At 49.3% G+C, this 19,069-nt stretch overlaps 2 protein-coding genes and 1 pseudogene across 2 annotated transcripts; 1 reads left to right on the top strand and 2 right to left on the bottom strand.

Moving 5' to 3' along the window:
• Positions 1 to 1,526, bottom strand: part of LOC135812301 (fatty acid hydroxylase domain-containing protein 2-like) — a 22,026-nt pseudogene extending 20,500 nt beyond the window's left edge.
• On the bottom strand, positions 405 to 19,069 carry LOC135813585 (fatty acid hydroxylase domain-containing protein 2-like). Its single transcript, XM_065326678.1, has 4 exons — positions 18,833 to 19,069; positions 8,218 to 8,342; positions 6,454 to 6,659; positions 405 to 1,335 (listed from the first exon to the last, which is right to left on the bottom strand). Exons 2-4 carry the CDS (start codon positions 8,326 to 8,328, stop codon positions 1,179 to 1,181), a joined length of 474 nt encoding a protein of 157 aa, XP_065182750.1. The 5' UTR covers positions 8,329 to 8,342; positions 18,833 to 19,069; the 3' UTR covers positions 405 to 1,178.
• On the top strand, positions 10,392 to 15,653 carry LOC135812124 (uncharacterized). The gene has a single exon (XM_065325481.1). It carries the CDS (start codon positions 10,392 to 10,394, stop codon positions 15,651 to 15,653), a length of 5,262 nt encoding a protein of 1,753 aa, XP_065181553.1.

The raw sequence follows: 19,069 nt of genomic DNA, 5'->3' as shown, positions 1-19,069 counted from the left end.
GTTTATGTACTGACTGTAAAAATGGACCAGCAGTGCTCACGACTGCAAGGCCAGTGCCCAGTGGCCGCTTGATTTCTCAACGGATTTCAATGTCCACGACAGCACATTGAAGTGTAGATAAATGGAGGTGGCAAAAGTCACGGACCCTGATTCTGTGGAAATACCCCCAGAGATCACTGGCCGTGCTCATGGGCAGTCACAAGAGTACGGTAACGTGCGCTTGGGGGGGGGGGTATCTGAGCCCTCTGGATTTGGATGAGCAGATACTAGTGTAGTTTGGATTTGCCACGAGCGCAGTGGCACACAGTGTTCAAGGGGGGGGGGGGGGGTGGTGCCAACAGCAAGTTGCAGTGTCAGCATGCCGGTATCGTACAGGCACGCCTAGACTGCATGTGATTTCAGGCTTCAAATTTCAACACTTTGTATGAAGTAAGCGTAGTACTTCAAGTATAAAGTACCTTGAATAGTGACACAATTAAGTACCGGTAGTCGGGTACAGAAAACAGAGTGACTTGGGAGCAAGTAGTACTGATGTCATAGCATTACAGCCGGAAAGTAGTAGTGATGTCACAGCAGTACAGCCGGAAAGTAGTAGTGATGTCACAGCAGTACAGCCGGAAAGTAGTACTGATGAGTGATGACATAGCCAATGCCCCGCTTGTAACTTAAAAATATTTATAATACCGGTACTGTCCCTCTCCATGCTTCCAGGATGGCGGAAAGGGCGGAAATTGAAATGGAAAACAAATTGTGAACGGCCCTAGGTGAGAAAGAGAACATAACTTCTTGGTGATCGCCGTCGGAAACAATGCACATTGGCTATGAGAGTTGTCACTGATAGGACTGGAAGATTGAACAATGCGATGTCGTTATTTAACCACCCATGATAGAACACAGATTGGGCCGAGCTAGGGCACTAGTGAATTTGCCACAAAAATACCCATAGCTATGTGAATAAAAATAATAATATCAAAGGCATGCCTGAAGTAGTCACGGTAGCTAAGTGGAATTTGCCATGTGACTAGCATTGATGGAGGTATGTTACAATACACGTACATGTAGAGTAGTGACAATACTACCATTGAAACTGGAGGATGGGACGGTCAAGGGTGGACTGTGAGGAGACTAGCAACAGCAGTGAGGGTGCACACACGCACATGCACTGCCGACTTGACCTTTTACTGGCATTTCTTTGGTTCGTCCGGAATCAGAACGTTGGCTGGGGTGGTGCCAAGTAGCATGGAATGGCGCTCGTACGACTTTGATTTACGGAAGCGACTGTCCGTGCCATACAGAAAATCAAAGATCCCCAGCATGCCAAAGTTCTGGTTGAACCTGCGTAGCAGCAGCCAACATAAAACAAAAAATAATATCAGTTTTTTTACGAGGTACACAAACTCACCGCCAGGCACATGAGGCTAGCATGGAGTCACCAGTGAGACGGTGCTGGTAGGCCGGGCCTGCCAGGCTCAACTGACCAGAGGTCTCGGCATCATCGAATGGCAGACTCACCAAACTGAGGGCATTGTAGTGCATTGGATCAGAATCAGACAATACCTATAGGAACATTCATGGTCAGAAGAGACAACAACCATGACACTGGTATGCAAGTGAACTGCTGGAAGCAGGGAGTATTTCTTTTTCTGTTGTTGGGGGGGGGGCAGGGACTGAGGGAGTAATATTCTTCTCTGTGCACGTGGTTTTTTATACATGCAGCCAGAAATGTTTTTTTTGGGGGGGGAGTATTTCCTTTTAGGGGTACAGTGGGGGGGGGGGGGCTCAAGTAAGATTGTTGCGTTCACCGCCTCCCATGTATGTGCAAGGTATTGGTACAGCTACCAATCAATGCAGAATGCACACACTACACTACTAACTTTGCATGATGGTAGTCGTGGTACTCGTTGGACGGCATGAACAGCAGGTGGAAGCCGCAGTGTGCGACGGACACGGAGGCCAGCGAGATGCAGGCCCACAGCAGCAGCAGCAGGCAGTGAGAGCCGAGCAGGACGGGACCAGCCATTACCGGCAATATGTTGGCGATGACATGCTCGACCGGGTGACAGTACAGCCCAGAAATGCTGATTGGTGCGGTCCACTCGTGGTGAACCTTGTGGATGTGTTTGTACCACAAGGGAATGTGAAGTGCCCTAGAGAAACACAAAGCAAAAGAGAGAGGAAGAGGGAGAGAAACAAAGAGAGAGAGAGAGAGAGAGAGAGAGAGAGAGAAAGGAGAGGGGGGAGAGAGGATGGAGAGGAGAGGGAGAGGGAGAGAGAGAAGGAAAGGGAGAGGGAGAGGGAGAGAGAGAGAACGTAGAACGTCAAACGACAACGACTGTGCAGATAATATTCCAGCATCCGGAGGCTCATGGGAAAGAGAGAAGACGGCAGAAACACTCTCCAACCCCAACCTGTTCTTTCGGGAGTGCCCGGGCTCGATATTAGGCCCTCTGTTATTCATTTTATATATCAATGATTTGCCTAGTGATGTACCTGATACTTCCTTGTATGCTGATGACACTGCACTCATGAAATTCGAAGCCTCACTTCAGCAACTTCACCTATCTCTACAGCTGGACATAGAAAAGGTCGTGTCCTGGATGCGTCGCTGGCACCTATCCCCCAATCTCAACAAAACCAAGGCCCTTATCATCGGCTATGCGTTGGCAGATAACATTGCGTTGTATTTCCCAGGATCTCCCCAGCCTATTGAGATGGTGAGTGGTCACAAACACCTAGGAGTAGTGATTGATTCTGCTCTTTCGTGGTCAGAACATATTATTTCTGTTCGTTGTCGTACCAGCTCTGCTCTTGGAGCCTTGCTCTCTCATTTTCCCATCTCCCAAACAGTTGCAAGATTCTATTCTACCGATGCTATATTCTGCCTTTATTCCCGTAACTATGCAGAAGACGTTACTTCAGTAACGTCTGGCGCTAGCCAGGGTCCACACAGCTTTAATTCCCGTAGCTATGCAGAAGACGTTACTTCAGTAACGTCTGGCGCTAGCCAGGGTCCACACAGCTTTAATTTGGTGTTTGTTTGTGTGTTTGTTTGTTTGTGTCACGCCTGGAGCTATCCCGTATCTGTCCCGTATCTGACCCGTATCTGTGACTACAAAGGCTCTACAGGATTGTACATAACAGCTGTCCACAATATTTGCGGGCTCCTGTATCTGGCCCGTACCGTACCAATATTCGTCGTATTATGTACATGTATATGACTCCCTGATGTAGAGGGAGATGTGGAAAGAAATAGGGAGACGAGGAGGAAATTAAATTAGAATGGACGCCGAATAGGTGATAGGATGCGTCAGCATAAACATACTTTGGAAGAGAGATCCCGTCGTCTCTAAAATAAGCGTGAACGAGCGATTCAGCGCCGGTCACAGGAAACGTCGGAAGAGAGATCCCGTCGACTCCAGAACGCCAGTGATCGGCAGAGTCCGCGCCGGTCCCAGGCAACGCCAGGACAGACATCCTCTCATTTGACTTAGAAAATCTCAGATTTTGAGTTTTTTCCGCTCCATACATATTTTATTTTCATTATTTTATTGGTTTGGTGAGACTCCCATGATAGGTATCCATTTACCTCTGGAGAATCCGTAAATAAACAAACAAAATGTCAGGACAGACATCCCGTCGAGTCCAGAACGCCCGTGATCGGCAGAGTCTAAGCCGGTCCTCGGAATCGTCAGGACAGACAACCCGTCGAGTCCAGAACGCCCGTGATCGGCAGAGTCAGCGCAGGTCCCAGGAAACGTCAGGACAGACATCCCGTCGACGCGCAGAAAAACTAAATCTGCAGCCTCTTTTGCCGTCAGACCGGATAAGTATTTTAGGAGACTAAAGTGTTGTAATGTGCTCCACAGGCAACCATGCATTCGGCGTCGTCATTGGCTCAACAGGTCAATGTACATGTATTACTACAAAAAGGCCAGAAAATCCGATTTATACTGTATTAAAATCAACTAATTTTCGCTGGCGATTTTATTTCGCTGATTTCGCCGCTTGGTACCAACCGGCCAAAGTAAATCGCAGGCCAAAGTTTGTCACAGAGGCAAATGATGCATGATTGAGCAATGGATGCATGTGAGAGCAAAAGTACCGATCGATTTCTTTTTGAAAACTCCAATCGGCCAAAGTTTAATGACGGCGAAAAGTTTCGTTTCTCATCGGCCAAAGTTTCTCATCAGCCAAAATTTGTTGATTTACAGTATAAGGAGATAAAAAGAGAAGAAGGAGCAAACCAAAAGTAGATGATATTAAAGAAAATTACACAATCTGCAATAAATTCTGCAAATACTTTTGCCTAAATCATAATATTCAAACTGATTGAAACGTTATGATCTTGCGTTTGAAAGCCCTATTTGAATATTGCGGGCAGCTGTATGTGGCCAGCTGTGTTTGATGGTACGGTACGGTACGGGAGACGGTGTCGTATTACCCTCGATCGTACCTGTCCCGTACCTATCCCCTACAGGTACCGTGCCATCAAAGACGGCTGGCCACAATGCATATTCAAATAGGGCTTTCAAATGCAAAATCACAATGTGAAACAACTTGGAAGAATTAGTATGTATGCGAAGTGTATCGGGGGATGCATGCAGGGCGCGCGATAGTGCGGGTTCGAATCCCAGGTTATGGCTTTAAAAAAAAGGATTTTTTTAAAGAATTTATACCATCCCTATGCTTTTTTTTGTCTAGGTCATCAAGGCAAAAAAGCATAGCGTAGGGCCCTGAGCTTCCAAGCTCTCTCGTTTGGTATTTGTTTGTTTGTGTGTTTGTGTCACGCCTGGCGCTATCCCGTATCTGTCCCGTACCATACCGTACCATCGAACACAGCTGGCCACAAACAGCTGGCCACAATATTCAAATAGGGCTTTCAAATGCAAGATCATAACGTGAAGCAACTTGGAAGAATGAATATGAAAGCGAAGTCTATTGGGGAATGCATGTAGGGCGATAGCGCGGGTTCGAATCCCAGGTTATGCCTAAAAAATTGGAGAATTGAAAACATCCCTATGCTTTTTTTGCCTAGGTCATCAAGGTGGTAGACGGTGTCGTATTACCCTCGACCGTATCTGTCCCGTCCCGTACCATCAAAGACGGCTGGCCAGAAACAGCTGGCCACGATATTCAAATAGGGCTTTCAAATGCAAGATCATAACGTGAAGCAACTTGGAAGAATTAGTATGTATGCGAAGTGTATCGGGTGATGCATGCAGGGCGATAGTGCGGGTTCGAATCCCAGGTTATGTCTGAAAAAAATAGGAGAAATGAAAATTTTCATATTATTTTATGCTTTTTTTGCCTAGGTCATCAAGGCAAAAACGCATAGCGGCGTAGGGCCCTGAGCTTCCAAGCTCTCTCGTTTGATTACGCTGACATAGCATGGTGTGGTCTTAGTGCAGCTGCTGTTTCCAAGCTTGAAATTCACCATAGAAAAATAATTAAACGGCTATTTGGAAAATCCCTCTCATGCATAACAGTAAGCATATTATACTGTCTCGTAGCCTCCTCTCCACTTGCTGATAGACGCCAAGCACACCTGTGTGCACTCGTTCAGAAAATTATTTATCTTAAGCAAATCCCCAGGCACTTCAAGAAATATGATTGGTTCCAGCGAGAGAGAAAATACAAGACACCAGGTATCATTACCTTCCCCTCAATTGTCCCTAATGATCAAATCACCTGTCTCTATGGCTTGCACATTTTGGCTCAAACTCTCTTATAATATTCGCTGTTCACCGTATCTCTCAGCTTTTAAAAGGATGCATTTCAGTCAAAATAGTATTGTGCTACCTGCTGTTGACACATGGTGACACCTCCCTTCCTTTTCTTCTTTTTTTTAATGCTATTTCCGTGGTTGGATTCACCCTCCCTTTCTTGTATTGGCTATGTATTATTATGTGCCATGAAGTGGAGACGATAAATAAAAATAAATAAATATCCGAGTAGTTGTATGCTGGCTGAACTGCAGCCCATGTACTCACAGCAATACGGGAACTACAGACTGTCAACACCTCAACAAATGGCGTTCAATACGCAATTCCACAATACAGGACAGGCGGAAACAGTCACGGTGTGATTGGTCCAGCCATACCCTAGTCTTTCATACAGTTTGTGTATGACATGGCAGGGGCACATAACCTCCTCGGCAGTACGTGTGAACATGCACTGGTGGCCAAGCAGTTAGTCCGGGCATGGCCTGACCAGCCACCCCGTAGCAGCGTTGCCATCCCGGCTGGTGTTAGGACTACTCATGCCCACAGTAATGGCACACCGCTGAGATATAGAAGACGGTCAAGACTAAAATACACACGTAAACAGACATGATATATCACCGGTGCAAGCATTGTTCGATCATGCGGGCTCGACAAAGTCATGACATGAACCCCACCTTATTTTCCTGTGAACACGCAAGGCAACTTCACCTCACTGCTGATCATTCCTTACCGGTGCGAATAGAAGAAAATCACCTCAAAGATAAACATAGAGATTGCCAGCTCCACCAAGCACCACTGGAAGGACGGCAGGGTCTCGGCAAATAATCCGCCGCGCTTTTGGAAGATCCAGTAGAGTGCAAGTTGGCTGCTATAACCCACAGCCAACTGGTTTAAGAGGACAACCTTCAAACACTTCTTGAACGTCTGCCATTCCACCTGTATGGAATCACACACACAAAGACCGAGGATTGATAGAAGTTGAGCTAACAGGGTCCGACCTTGGACTACTGGTTTCAAATGCCACATACAGTTCAGTCCAGCAAAGTGCGACCACTGGCGCTCTTTCTCTGCCAGGCTCAGGTGGGCTTTAATTCGTAGCACCCTCGCTTCTCAGCCGTTCGTAGCGCCTTCGCTGCTGCTCAGTTCGTTAGCAAGTGATCAAATGTCCCTTGTCAGCACTAGCACTGTACATGAATCCAAAAATAACTAACATATTTGCCATTACATGTATTACCAAGAGTACATAACCCCCAAGAGTGTGCAACTCCAGCTATGGGGTCTGCGACGGCAGAACTTCACATAACATGATGAACCCGTCACATTATTTGCACTCTGGGCATGATTGATACAGGGTTGTACGCAACTAGGGCTGAAACGATTATACCGAATAATCGACTCGTTTGATAACTCTAACGATCGAGCAATCGTTTAGATTACCGATTACGATTATTTTGCGTTTTTTTTAATTTGTTCCCAGAAAGTACTGTAAACCCTCGTTTTGTGAAGTTTCAATCAGTTTCCGCTGGGAGTATGCAGTTGCCAGGGGTATGGTTCATGTTCTGAGGTTAAATTGACTTCAAAACTGCCATGTTTCGGAGCTACCCTTTCACTAATGCAGATTTGTTGGTATTATGAAAGCATAGTTTGTGGAAACAGAGTAATGTTTGCACAGAATTATGACTCTATTTGCTAACGATTATAATCGATTACTCGATCGTTAAGCTAAAGAGTAATCGATACGTGAAAATCCACGATCGTTTCAGCCCTATATGCAACCCAGCTTTGGGTACAACTCTCTTGTGGTCACTTTGCACTGTTTTCCAGTGTAACCTTTTTGAACCATGTCACGTGATGTCAAGTTCTGCCGTCGCAGCACAGCATAGAGGTTGTGCAGGCAGTTGCACACTCTTGGGGGTTACCGGTATGTACTCTTGGTATTACACATTACGAAATCAAGCGGCGAAGGCGAGCTTTCCACACACAAAAGCAGCATGCGCAAACACCAACAGAAAGTACCCGTGACATACGCGTAAGAATGTCCTACAGTACCAACATGCACGCATGCACATGCACACACACACATGCACACACGCACATGCACACACGCACATGCACACACGCACATGCACACACGCACATGCACACACGCACATGCACACACGCACATGCACACACGCACATGCACACGCACACACATGCACACACACACACACACACACACACACATACACACACACACACACACACACACATGCACATACACGCATGTGCGTGCTCATACACACATGCACATACACACATGTGCGCGCTCATACACACACGCACACACACACGCACACACACACGCACACACGTACGCACATGCGCGCGCTCATACACACACGCACACGCGCGCGCGCACACACACACACACACACACACACACACACACACACTGTCACTACCGGGCGGCACACCGAAAAGAACGTCTGGCGCATAGAATAGCATAACTGACCACAGCTGGCTTCTTTTTAGGCTGGATACGATATTGCAAGATGCTCGAAGGGGTTCCAGTCAGCTCCACGAAGATGAAGAATGCATTGAACAACCAGTAGAAGGCGACCATGGAACTCCATAGAACTGCAACACACACCCGATAGCACCAAACACAGTCACCATTACTTGCACAATGGTTTTTAAAACAGATCCAATGCCAGATGCCACACCGGTTACACAACCATTTTCACATTCACTGCATAAGCCCATACTGCTCATGTGTAAATTACGCTGTGTGTAGCCGCGAGCTGCTACATTCCCACGCTACTTGTGATCAGTATTATTCTAGCTACATAACTGGTTGTTTTAGTGATCCTTACGATGTGACGATGTTCCACTTGTGTTAGGTTCACGATCTCACATATGCACGCACTCGCACACTCGTATGCTCTCGCACACTCGTATGCACTCACAGACTCGTACTCACCTTTACAGACTCGTACTCACCTTTACTCTCGTACTCACCTGTTCGGTCCTCCACCTTCTTCCATCATACGATTAGTAATATTACTACATGTATTAATAGGTCGCGACACTGAGTTATGTCTTGTCTCATGTCACCATCTGTGCATACGCGGTTCGGGCACACGCGCGTGCTCGCGGCTCGCGCGAACTGAACCATGTGAACCGTGAGCAGTACTTTCATCCATATTTGCATGCAACCTGCCCTTATTCATACATGTACTGATAGTGTAGTCAGTGCTGTTGTTAGTTTTCTGTTTCGCAAGTGGAGACAAGTTGTAGTTTGTTTTCCTCTGCTCGAATGATGTGTTTGTTCTTGCAATAAGTCCTTCCGAATAATATCTTTCTCCTTGTCTGAGTCCTGTTCCATCGTGTCTGTTGTGAGAGTCAAGTGACTTTATTAGTGAGGGTTGTGACAGCCCGGACAGCACGAGATTACGAGTCCAGTGATCCGACATTCTGGTCCTTCGAGCCGGATCCTGTTGCGATTCGTCAGGTATGGACACATCGGAACATCAGACATCAGAAGTGGACGACGGAGCGAGCGTTGCTTCTCCTCGTGAGGAAGCTGCTGCTGCCGCCGCCGCTGAGGACACGCTCGGAGAGACAAGAAATTCGAGTGATGTTTCGGTTCTCGAGAAGCTCGTGAGAGATCGAAGCAAATTGAAAAGCAGTTTCACAAGAGTGGCTGGCGAGTTGCAGCGGGAGTTTGCTAAAAGAGCACCAAGTCTGCGGTACCTAGCTAGAGATTTACAAGAAGCTGAGCAACTAGATCAAGAGATTCGGGAGCTGGTTACCAGACACAGGGAAATCTTGGAGTCATGAGATGACGACCGGGAACTGCTCAAACTAGATGGTTGGGACAGGGCGTACAGGACGCAGCGATCCTTCCTCTCCGATGTAAGCTCATACGTAGAGCGTGAGGAAAGGATGCAGGCTTCAACACGTAGTCCCTCCGTTGGTGTTGGCAGAAGCAGTTCCAGGTCAAACTCGAGAGGCACCCTGGACTTGGATGCCATGGAACAAATGTTGATGGTAGCAGAGCGTGCGCCGAATTCTGATATCCCTGGTGCCATTGGTCACACTTCGTTGCAGACGAGCAACAAGAGTCCTGTCACTGCAAGGGCTGCTGAAGTCCATGAAAGCAGTCTGGATGGCGTGCCTGCTGGCAATGCTGGTCATTCATCAAGTGGTGCTGGGCACCCAGCCATGCAGACTGTAAGTTCTAGTCTTGCTATTATGAGTGGCAGAAGATCAATGCCTGTGCTTGGTAGGACAACCCCTTCTTTGTCACCTCTACAAGTCAATAGGCCAGGTAGTGTATTGGGTACACTCACTGCATCCAGTAAGTTGGCTGGTACTACTACTAGTAGAAGTCAAGCAAGTGTGACCACCAGGTCAAGGGCACCTCAACTGGCTCTGGGTGTGGGTACACAAAGTGTGAGTGCTGTGCAAGTTGCTCAACAGCATCAAGTATTAGTTTCTGCTGTGAACAGTGGCAGTGTACCGTCAGTACCTGTGCCAGTGGCAGCTCCCTGTGCTCCACCAGTGCTAATGTCCGCACCCACAGCCACCATGCAGCTACCAACAGTGCATCAATCGGTAGCCACAGTTAGCAACACTGTGCCTTTTCCAAGTTATTGGTCAGCCCAGCAAGCATGCACCCAGGCGATGCCACCACTGCAGCCTGCGCTGCTGCAGCAGCCACAGCCGCAGACAGCTGCACCTATTATTTCAAAACTGCCAATTTTCAATCCAGCAGCTGGACAGCTCAATCCATCGGCCTCATCGTTCAAGCCCATAAGTAGGCCAGCAGTGACCCTGCCTGTAACAGCACCAGTAACTGTTCAGTCGACACAGCTTCCACCATCCTACAAGCCGCCCACCATGCCGGTAGTAATAGAGCAAACTGTGAAGCCCATGGAACTGCCTAAGTTCAGCGGACTGGACCAGGACTACATTCCGTGGCGCCAAAGGTTCATCCGCGTCATCCATGAAAATCCCCGGTACACGAGCGATCACAAACTCGCGAGGCTGCGTGAGGCAGTGGATGGAGGCCGTGCTGCGGAGATTGTGAGAGGGATTCTGGATGGCCCGGACGCCTACAGCCATGTATGGACCGAGCTCGATGCTTGGTATGGTGGTAGCGACAGGCTAATAGAGCACCAGATTCGGGATGTAGTGAGTCAAGCACGTATTACCAGTGACGCAGACTTGAGTGGGCTGCAACGGTACGCCATCAAGCTCCGTACCACTGTCGCCAACCTCCGAGCAAGTGGTGTGAGTCCTGGAGTAGAGCTGTACATAATGGCGTCCGAGAAGGTACCCAAGCGTCTCTTGGTAAAGTATTTCGAGAGGCATGGCCAGGTCAATGACGTCTTCACGTTCTCTGCATGGCTGGTGGAGCACGTCCGCACTCTGAAGCGGGCAGCCGACAGGATTCCCGCTGAACGCCCCAAAGACATCAGCAGTCAGGCTACCAGGGAACGATCCACGGCCACACACCGTACGTTTGTTGGGACTCATGACGCCGTCAGCAGCGGTGCCAAGGCGTCTTGCAAGAAGTGCAGTGGGCAGCACACCCTAGCCGAATGCAGCAGCTTCAAGGCATTGTCAACTAGCAAGCGTTGGGATTTGGTGAGGTTGCTCGAGCTGTGTGCGTGTTGCCTGTCATCTGGGCACTGGGCCGCTAGCTGCAGCAAAGACACCTGCAGTAAGTGCAACAAGCGGCATCATGGTTTGCTGCATGCTGAGATGAAGGGCCAGACAGGTGCGAGGCGCGGGCGACCCTCGCCAGCTCAGAGGTCTGTCACCAACCATTCTTCCTCGTCCACAGCCAGCCGTACTGGAGCTGGCTCCATTGGCAACTCTGCTGCGGTGAACGAGAACAGCCTCAGTACGCATGGATGTGGTACCACTGCCGCATTCATGGTGTTGCAGGCCGACGTCATCGGCGAACATGGCAAGAAGATGAAGGCCACTGTGCTGCTTGACTCCGGATCATCTTGCAGCTACATAACAGAGGATGCAGCTCACAAGCTGGAACTTGAAGGCCAGAAGTCACAAGTGGAAACGGCAGTCATCGGCGGCGGCAAGGTGACTGGGCTGAGACAACAGGTCAGCGTCAGCGTGTGCCGCACTGATGGTGACACTCCGAGCGTCACTGTGCTTGATGCCTGGGTACTGCCAGCAGTCACGGTCAACCTGCCACCAGTCGACTGGAATGCAGAGAAGAAGCACTGGTCCCACCTCCAGGACATACAGTTCCCCGACTCAGCTTGTCAGAGCATCGACCTACTGATCGGATTGAACGCTGCCAGCCTTCACACTGCGTATGAGGAGCGGAGTGGCAGTGAGGGAGGTCCGATTGCTCGGCTTACACCGCTGGGGTGGATCTGCTTTGGCCCAACGCCAATCGACGCTACTGCACCGCAAGCATTCACACTGCATGGCGCCTCCGTATCCAGCGCAGCTCAACTCGACCAAATGGTGGAGAAGTTCTGGAGCCTAGAGGCTGTTGGTATGCAGCCTACAACCACGGAGTACCTGAGCCCTGCGGAGAAGCAAGCCGAGGCCGTCACATCCCGCAGCTTGAGTTACAGCGACTGCCGATTCCAGGTTGCCATTCCGTGGAAGGGTGGCACCAAGCCGAGTGTCCAGTCCAACAAACATCTCGCTTTACACCGTCTGGAATCTCTGCAAAGGGCACTTGACAAGTGGCCGTCAATCAAGCTGCAGTATACGAAAGTGCTGCAGGCGTACCTGGAAAAAGGATACATTCGACGCGTCTCCGAAGCGGCTGATCTCTCCATCCCTGACCAGTGGCACCTTCCCCACTTCCCTGTGGTACGGGATGACAAGACGACAACCAAACTTCGAGTTGTTTTCGATGCAGCTGCCAAGTGCAACGGATATTCGATCAATGACCTGATGCATGCAGGGCCTAATCTGATGAACAACCTTGTTCATGTCCTGCTGCGCTTCTGTCTCGAGCCCATTGCGATCGCCGGTGACATTACAGAGATGTTCCTTAAGGTTCAACTCGCTCCTGAAGACCGCAAGTATCATCGATTCTTGTGGCAGTCGTCACCGGGCACCATCGACACCTTTGAGTTCCTACGGCTGGTATTTGGCATCAAAGCCTCGCCATACCTGGCTGGCAGGGCGCTCAAACAAGTGGCAGAGGAGTGCTGTTCGACGGCGGTGCCTGCTGCTAAGGAAGCTATCGACCACAGCTTCTACGTTGATGATCTGCTCAACTCCCAACCAACTGAGCAACTGGCAATCTCTGTGCGAGCTGATCTGCAGCACACTTTGGCACGAGGAGGGTTCCATATTCGGAAATGGATCACCAACTCCCCCGCAGTGCTGCAGTCCATTCCTGTTGAACACCGCGCTGTGACAAATACCCGTGACATTGTCTCTCACGAGCAGCCACCTGCGTCTCCGAAGACTCTGGGGGTCACATGGGTTGCGGCGCAAGACCAGTTCACGTTCCGCTACCCAGAGCCGGTCGACGTAGAGTACACCCGGCGAGGTGTGCTCAGCTCCATGGCGCAGCTGTTTGATCCGCGTGGCCAGCTCAGCCCATTTACGATCCGAGCAAAGGTGAACTTCCAGCAGAGCTGCATCAGCGGGCTGGGGTGGGACGATCCTCTTGGCCACGAACAAGCTGTGAAGTGGAAGCGGTGGTTCAGCGAGTTTGAAGACCTCAGCTCTCTCAACATTGAACGAAGCTTCAAGACTGCCGACAGCAGGGGAGAGCTGCAGTTGCACACGTTCTGCGATGCATCCGATGCCGCTTATGCCGCTGTGACGTACGTGCTATCACCGCAGACTGATGGCGTCAACAGAGTGACACTCGCCATGGCAAAGGCCCGACCCTCCCCGGTCCGTCGCAAGTCCATACCCATGCTAGAGCTTCAAGCCGCTGTGCTTGGCGGTCGGCTGGGCGCCAATGTCGGCGTTGCTCTAAGCATTCCATCGGCCCGCCGGTTCTTCTGGACGGATTCTATGAATGTTCTTTACTGGGTGAGATCTCCAAGCCGCAAGTTCAAGGTTGAGGTTGGGAACCGGATCTCGGAGATTCAGGAAACCACCAGTAGCCGGCACTGGCAGCACGTACCTGGTAAACGGAATCCTGCCGACCAAGCCACTCGCGGTCTCTCTGCTGCGCAGCTCGCGATCAATGAAGTCTGGTGGCATGGCCCTGCGTTTCTTGCTGCTCCGGAATCTGAATGGCCAGCAAAGCAGATTGTCGTTCCCCAGGAGCTGCCAGGACTGACAAAGAAATCCATGTGTGCTAGCTTCGTCGGAAGTTCTACTGCTGCAGCACCCACTGATCTTGGTCCAGCCCGGTACTCATCGCTGGACAAGCTGATTCGCATCACAGGCTGGTGCCGTAGGTTTGCTCGCCGTGCGCGCCGTAAACCACAGCCAGCGGATAGCAGTCAACAGCAGGTCACTGTGGCTACAAAGACTGGGACGCTTGTCATCAACGAACTCTCGGCAGAAGAGCTGCAACAAGCGGAGCGTCTCTGGATCAGTCAGGCTCAGCAAGATGCGTATCCAGAAGTGTTCAAACGTGTCCTGGGCAACAAGGAGCTGCTGGGTTCGGATGCGTTGGTGCAGCTGCGACCTACCATGGATCAGTCTCACGGCATCCCAGTCATGCGGGTCGGTGGTCGACTACAGACGTCCCACCATCTCCCTGGCGAGCTGAGGAGTCCCACCATCCTGCCCCCAAGGCACCGCGTCACCCAGCTGGTGATTGGACGCGAGGATGACCGCTGTCGCCACTCAGTCGGGCCCAACCACCTCCTCTCCAATCTGGCCGACAAGTTTTGGATTGTTCGTGGCAAGATGGCTGTGCGTTCCCACCGCCATGCTTGCGTGAAGTGTCGCAGAACCTGGGCTAGGACAGCCAATCCAGTCATGGGCCAGCTTCCTGTCTTCCGCACAGCACCACCACTGCAAACCTTCTCTCGCGTTGGTATTGACTTTGCCGGCCCGTTCCACACTCGGCAGGGCAGAGGTCGTACCCAGCTGAAGCGGTATGTATGCGTGTTCAAATGTCTGCAGACAGGCGCCTGCCATCTGGAAGTTGTCAACTCTTTGGATGTGGACGGCTTCCTCCTATGCTTCACTCGCTTCTGCAAGCGCCGCGGAACTCCTACAGAGATTCTTTCGGACAACGGAACAAACTTTGTTGCCGCCGAGCGAGAGCTGAGGGAGGCTTGGAGTCAAGCTAGTGAGCAAGCAGGCCAGCGACTCGCTACACAAGGCATCAAATGGCGTTTCAACCCACCGTTGTCGCCCCATTTTGGTGGCTATTTTGAGTGCCTGCTCAAGGCAATGAAGAAGGCTCTCCAGTCCGTGTTGTACCGTGCCGACTTGACTGATGAGGAGCTCCAGACAGCGCTAATTCAAGCCGAAGCGTTGCTGAATTCGCGTCCTCTGACTGTCGTTTCAAGCGATGCTGATGACCCGGCCCCCCTGACACCGCTGCATTTTCTTGTTGGCCATCAAGATGTCTCTGCTGCCCTGGAAGATGTTGCTGATGCAGAACGAGTGGTACACCCACATCGCCGTTGGAAGTATGTTCAGCGGCTGACACGTGACGTGTGGAGCAGGTGGCTCAAGGAAGTTGTGCCGAAGCTGAATGTGCGCTCCAAATGGCACCGCGGCGAGCAGAATGTCAAAGTAGGTGATGTCATGATTGTGCTTGAGGAGCACACGCCACGAGCCCGCTGGCCACTCGGGAGAGTGCAAGCTACGTACCCCGGTGAAGATGGTGTAGTGCGCGTCGTGGACATCAAGATTTACCGTCGTTCAGTTGGCCGCCTTGTGCCGCTGGAGGTACCCGACGCTTCACCCGCAAACGCCATTCGCAGCGTCAACACCGGCATGACCATTGGTGACATCACCGAGTGATCAGTAATGTGTGTTCCGCTCATACTTTTCTTTCATCTTCTCACATAAATCTGTGTGTGTAATAGATTCTCACTCATAGAAGTTTCTTTTCGTTCGAGAGGGAGGTATGTTCGGTCCTCCACCTTCTTCCATCATACGATTAGTAATATTACTACATGTATTAATAGGTCGCGACATTGAGTTATGTCTTGTCTCATGTCACCATCTGTGCATACGCGGTTCGGGCACACGCGCGTGCTCGCGGCTCGCGCGAACTGAACCATGTGAACCGTGAGCAGTACTTTCATCCATATTTGCATGCAACCTGCCCTTATTCATACATGTACTGATAGTGTAGTCAGTGCTGTTGTTAGTTTTCTGTTTCGCAAGTGGAGACAAGTTGTTAGGACCAGAATGTCGGATCACTGGACTCGTAATCTCGTGCTGTCCGGGCTGTCACAACCCTCACTAATAAAGTCACTTGACTCTCACAACAGACACGATGGAACAGGACTCAGACAAGGAGAAAGATATTATTCGGAAGGACTTATTGCAAGAACAAACACATCATTCGAGCAGAGGAAAACAAACTACAACTTGTCTCCACTTGCGAAACAGAAAACTAACAACAGCACTGACTACACTATCAGTACATGTATGAATAAGGGCAGGTTGCATGCAAATATGGATGAAAGTACTGCTCACGGTTCACATGGTTCAGTTCGCGCGAGCCGCGAGCACGCGCGTGTGCCCGAACCGCGTATGCACAGATGGTGACATGAGACAAGACATAACTCAGTGTCGCGACCTATTAATACATGTAGTAATATTACTAATCGTATGATGGAAGAAGGTGGAGGACCGAACATCACCTTTGTTCCCTTTTCTAACCTTTTCTTCCGTTGGCCTGGGTAGCTGGATTCGCGCTCTAGTACATTCATGTCCATAGCTACCCAGGCCCTTGATAAGCTCTGACTTGGACACTTACTCTCTCTCTTTCCAACGAATCTCGACTTGAGACTAAGAGTTATTGACCTTCGTCCTTTTGTGACCGTGGCTGTTTGCGTGTGTGATCCGGTGATCCTTACACTTGTGATAGTCACGAGAAAACGTCCGAGTCTAATTACTAAGTACTTGAGCAGGTATTGAGCAGGTATTGAGCAGGTATATCTTCTTTTTTTTGCCTGCACTGACTATTTGATGTCATAACGCTGTTCCAGCTTTTGCCAGTAGGACTGAGCTCAGCTGAACCATGCTGGAAGAGATATCTCAGTACCGGCTGCATCAGTCAGAAAAACGACCGAGAAAAAGCTGCCGTGCTGAGTCGACTAGAACCGCCGTCATAAAACTAGCCACCATACAGGGAAATACATTTCAAAGTAAAGTCTTCCTCTACACCATGGTTAGGAGAGTATAACTGGCTGCAGCACAGTTCAGTATAAAGCACACTACTCCAGACCTGCCAAAGGTCATTTTTCTCTTAGGGCCTTCAAAAAAGGTGTTATTGCACTGTCATGTTTATTTATGGTGAAAAGGGAGAAGGACAAAATGTTATTATGTTATCACGTTTATTTATTTTTGATACATGTGTGGTCAGAATGGGAATATGCCCGCAACGTTATAGCCAGAACAAAAGTGATGGGGGGGGGGATCATTATAGGACCCAACATTTTGTGATTTCACCGCCATTTTGTGTCGTCATTTTGGCCGCTGCTTTCACCAACACCAGTAAAGCAACCGACCATCCCATGTATTTATTCACCGGCCACTGGAACCCGCCATTGATAATAATTATGGTTTTCAGAGGTAAGTGATGACTATGATACAATGACTCATACAATGACTCATACAATGACTCATACAATGACTCATGCAATGACTCATGCAATGACTCATACAATGACTCATACAATGACTCATACAATGACTAAGGGTGGCCACATCATGCGAATTATTTTGTCCAAAATTGAAAGTCAAAAAGCGAAAAAAACGGTCAAAATGTTTTAAGAAAATTCAAAAAATCCCCCAAAATGCAGAAAAAATTCGATCCGTTGCCATGGTTTTTACAGTACTCGTACCCAATAGTTCCAAAAAAAACAAAAAATCCACAAACTTCTTATCATGTGTGTCTGTGTGCTTCCGAATTCGGGGATGGGTGTCAAAAAGGCAAAGGTCAAAGGTGTGTGTATTTGAAAGTACTGTTTTCACATGTCAAACTTGGTAATATTGAGCAGCACATGTACTCTCCTGATGTGACATCACTGTCGTTCTCCAAAACGGCCAAAATTCAATCCTGATGGGGCCAAAATTCCAAAAAAATTCAAAGTGCGAAAATCCAACCAAAATTCAAAAATAATTGAAAACATTTTGTGGACAAGCCTAACAATGACTCATACAATGACTCATACAATGACTCATACAATGACTCATACAATGACTCATACAATGACTCATACAACGACTCATACAATGACTCATGCAATGCTGTGCTACTACATGTACAGTGAAACCTCGTTGAGAAGAACACTGATAAAACAAACTTTCGCTTTAAAAGAAGAACTAGTATTTGTAACTCTATTGGATAAATCACGGTGTATTCACTGGGTATAAGACAGTGTCTGCTCCAGCGCCGGGTGAGCCAGGTAATCCACCCGGTTGGGCGGCGCTTGGACCCGGTTGAAAATATAGTACCGGGTCACCTGTGACCCGGTTGGTACTTTACACTTTCGAACTTTGAATGGACTGACTACATGGCTTGTATGTGTCAGATACCTCTTCTTCTTTCGTAATTTTCTAATTCCTGTCCTCTCTTTTCTAAATGCGGCTTATTCATTCGCCTTTATATCATTGGGCATGTGTACCCGGTTCCGACCCGGTTGAAATGGTTGCGCCAGTTACACGTGTACCGGCTGTCCTACAATCCTAGAGCAGACACTGATAAGATATGGATAAGAATAACTCCCGTTATTGCGAACAAATCCCGTCGGTCCCTTGGTGTTCGTCCTAAAGAGGTTTTGACTAGATATGTATGTGATGTGTCCTCATCATGCATATAAGAAGGTGCGGCGCTCGCTCTCTGAAGTGAAGGGTGGTGCATTCATTTTGAAAGGGGGCGGTCCAAAAGTGAAGGAGGGCGCAGCGCCCCGCTATGTCGCTTTGGCGAGCACCCTGGCCCGTCGTGTTCTTTAAAACCCACTCACGGCTAGATAGAAGGAACTCGTTGCCTCCCGCCACATCGTGATAGAGCTGGTTCCATCTGTGCTGCCAGAACTGACTCGATGCATCCCAGAGTTCTGTCAGGTGCCTGCGGAAAACAGACACAACACACGTGGTACGCGGTGCATGATAAGACAACGGACTCCATCAAAGTGTCATGATCACAGAGCCCCTGGGTGAGCTGCAAACATCAGTGTTTCGATTTCCATGTTTCATGATAC

This window comes from Sycon ciliatum, chromosome 1 (genome assembly GCF_964019385.1).
Source record: "Sycon ciliatum chromosome 1, ocSycCili1.1, whole genome shotgun sequence".
Classification (NCBI taxonomy): Eukaryota; Metazoa; Porifera; class Calcarea; order Leucosolenida; family Sycettidae; genus Sycon; species Sycon ciliatum.
The sequence above is the reverse complement of the archived record's forward strand: the minus strand, read 5'-3'. Positions and strand labels throughout refer to the sequence as shown.

Coding starts and splice junctions, on each gene's coding strand:
- LOC135813585 (XM_065326678.1), bottom strand. CDS start 8,328: ATGGTCGCCTTCTACTGGTTGTTCAATGCATTCTTCATCTTCGTGGAG. Junction 6,660..8,217: donor CTAAAAAGAAGCCAGCTGTG/GTCAGTTATGCT, acceptor GATTCCATACAG/GTGGAATGGCAGACGTTCAA. Junction 1,336..6,453: donor ATTTTCTTCTATTCGCACCG/GTAAGGAATGAT, acceptor GCTGCTACGCAG/GTTCAACCAGAACTTTGGCA.
- LOC135812124 (XM_065325481.1), top strand. CDS start 10,392: ATGCCACCACTGCAGCCTGCGCTGCTGCAGCAGCCACAGCCGCAGACA.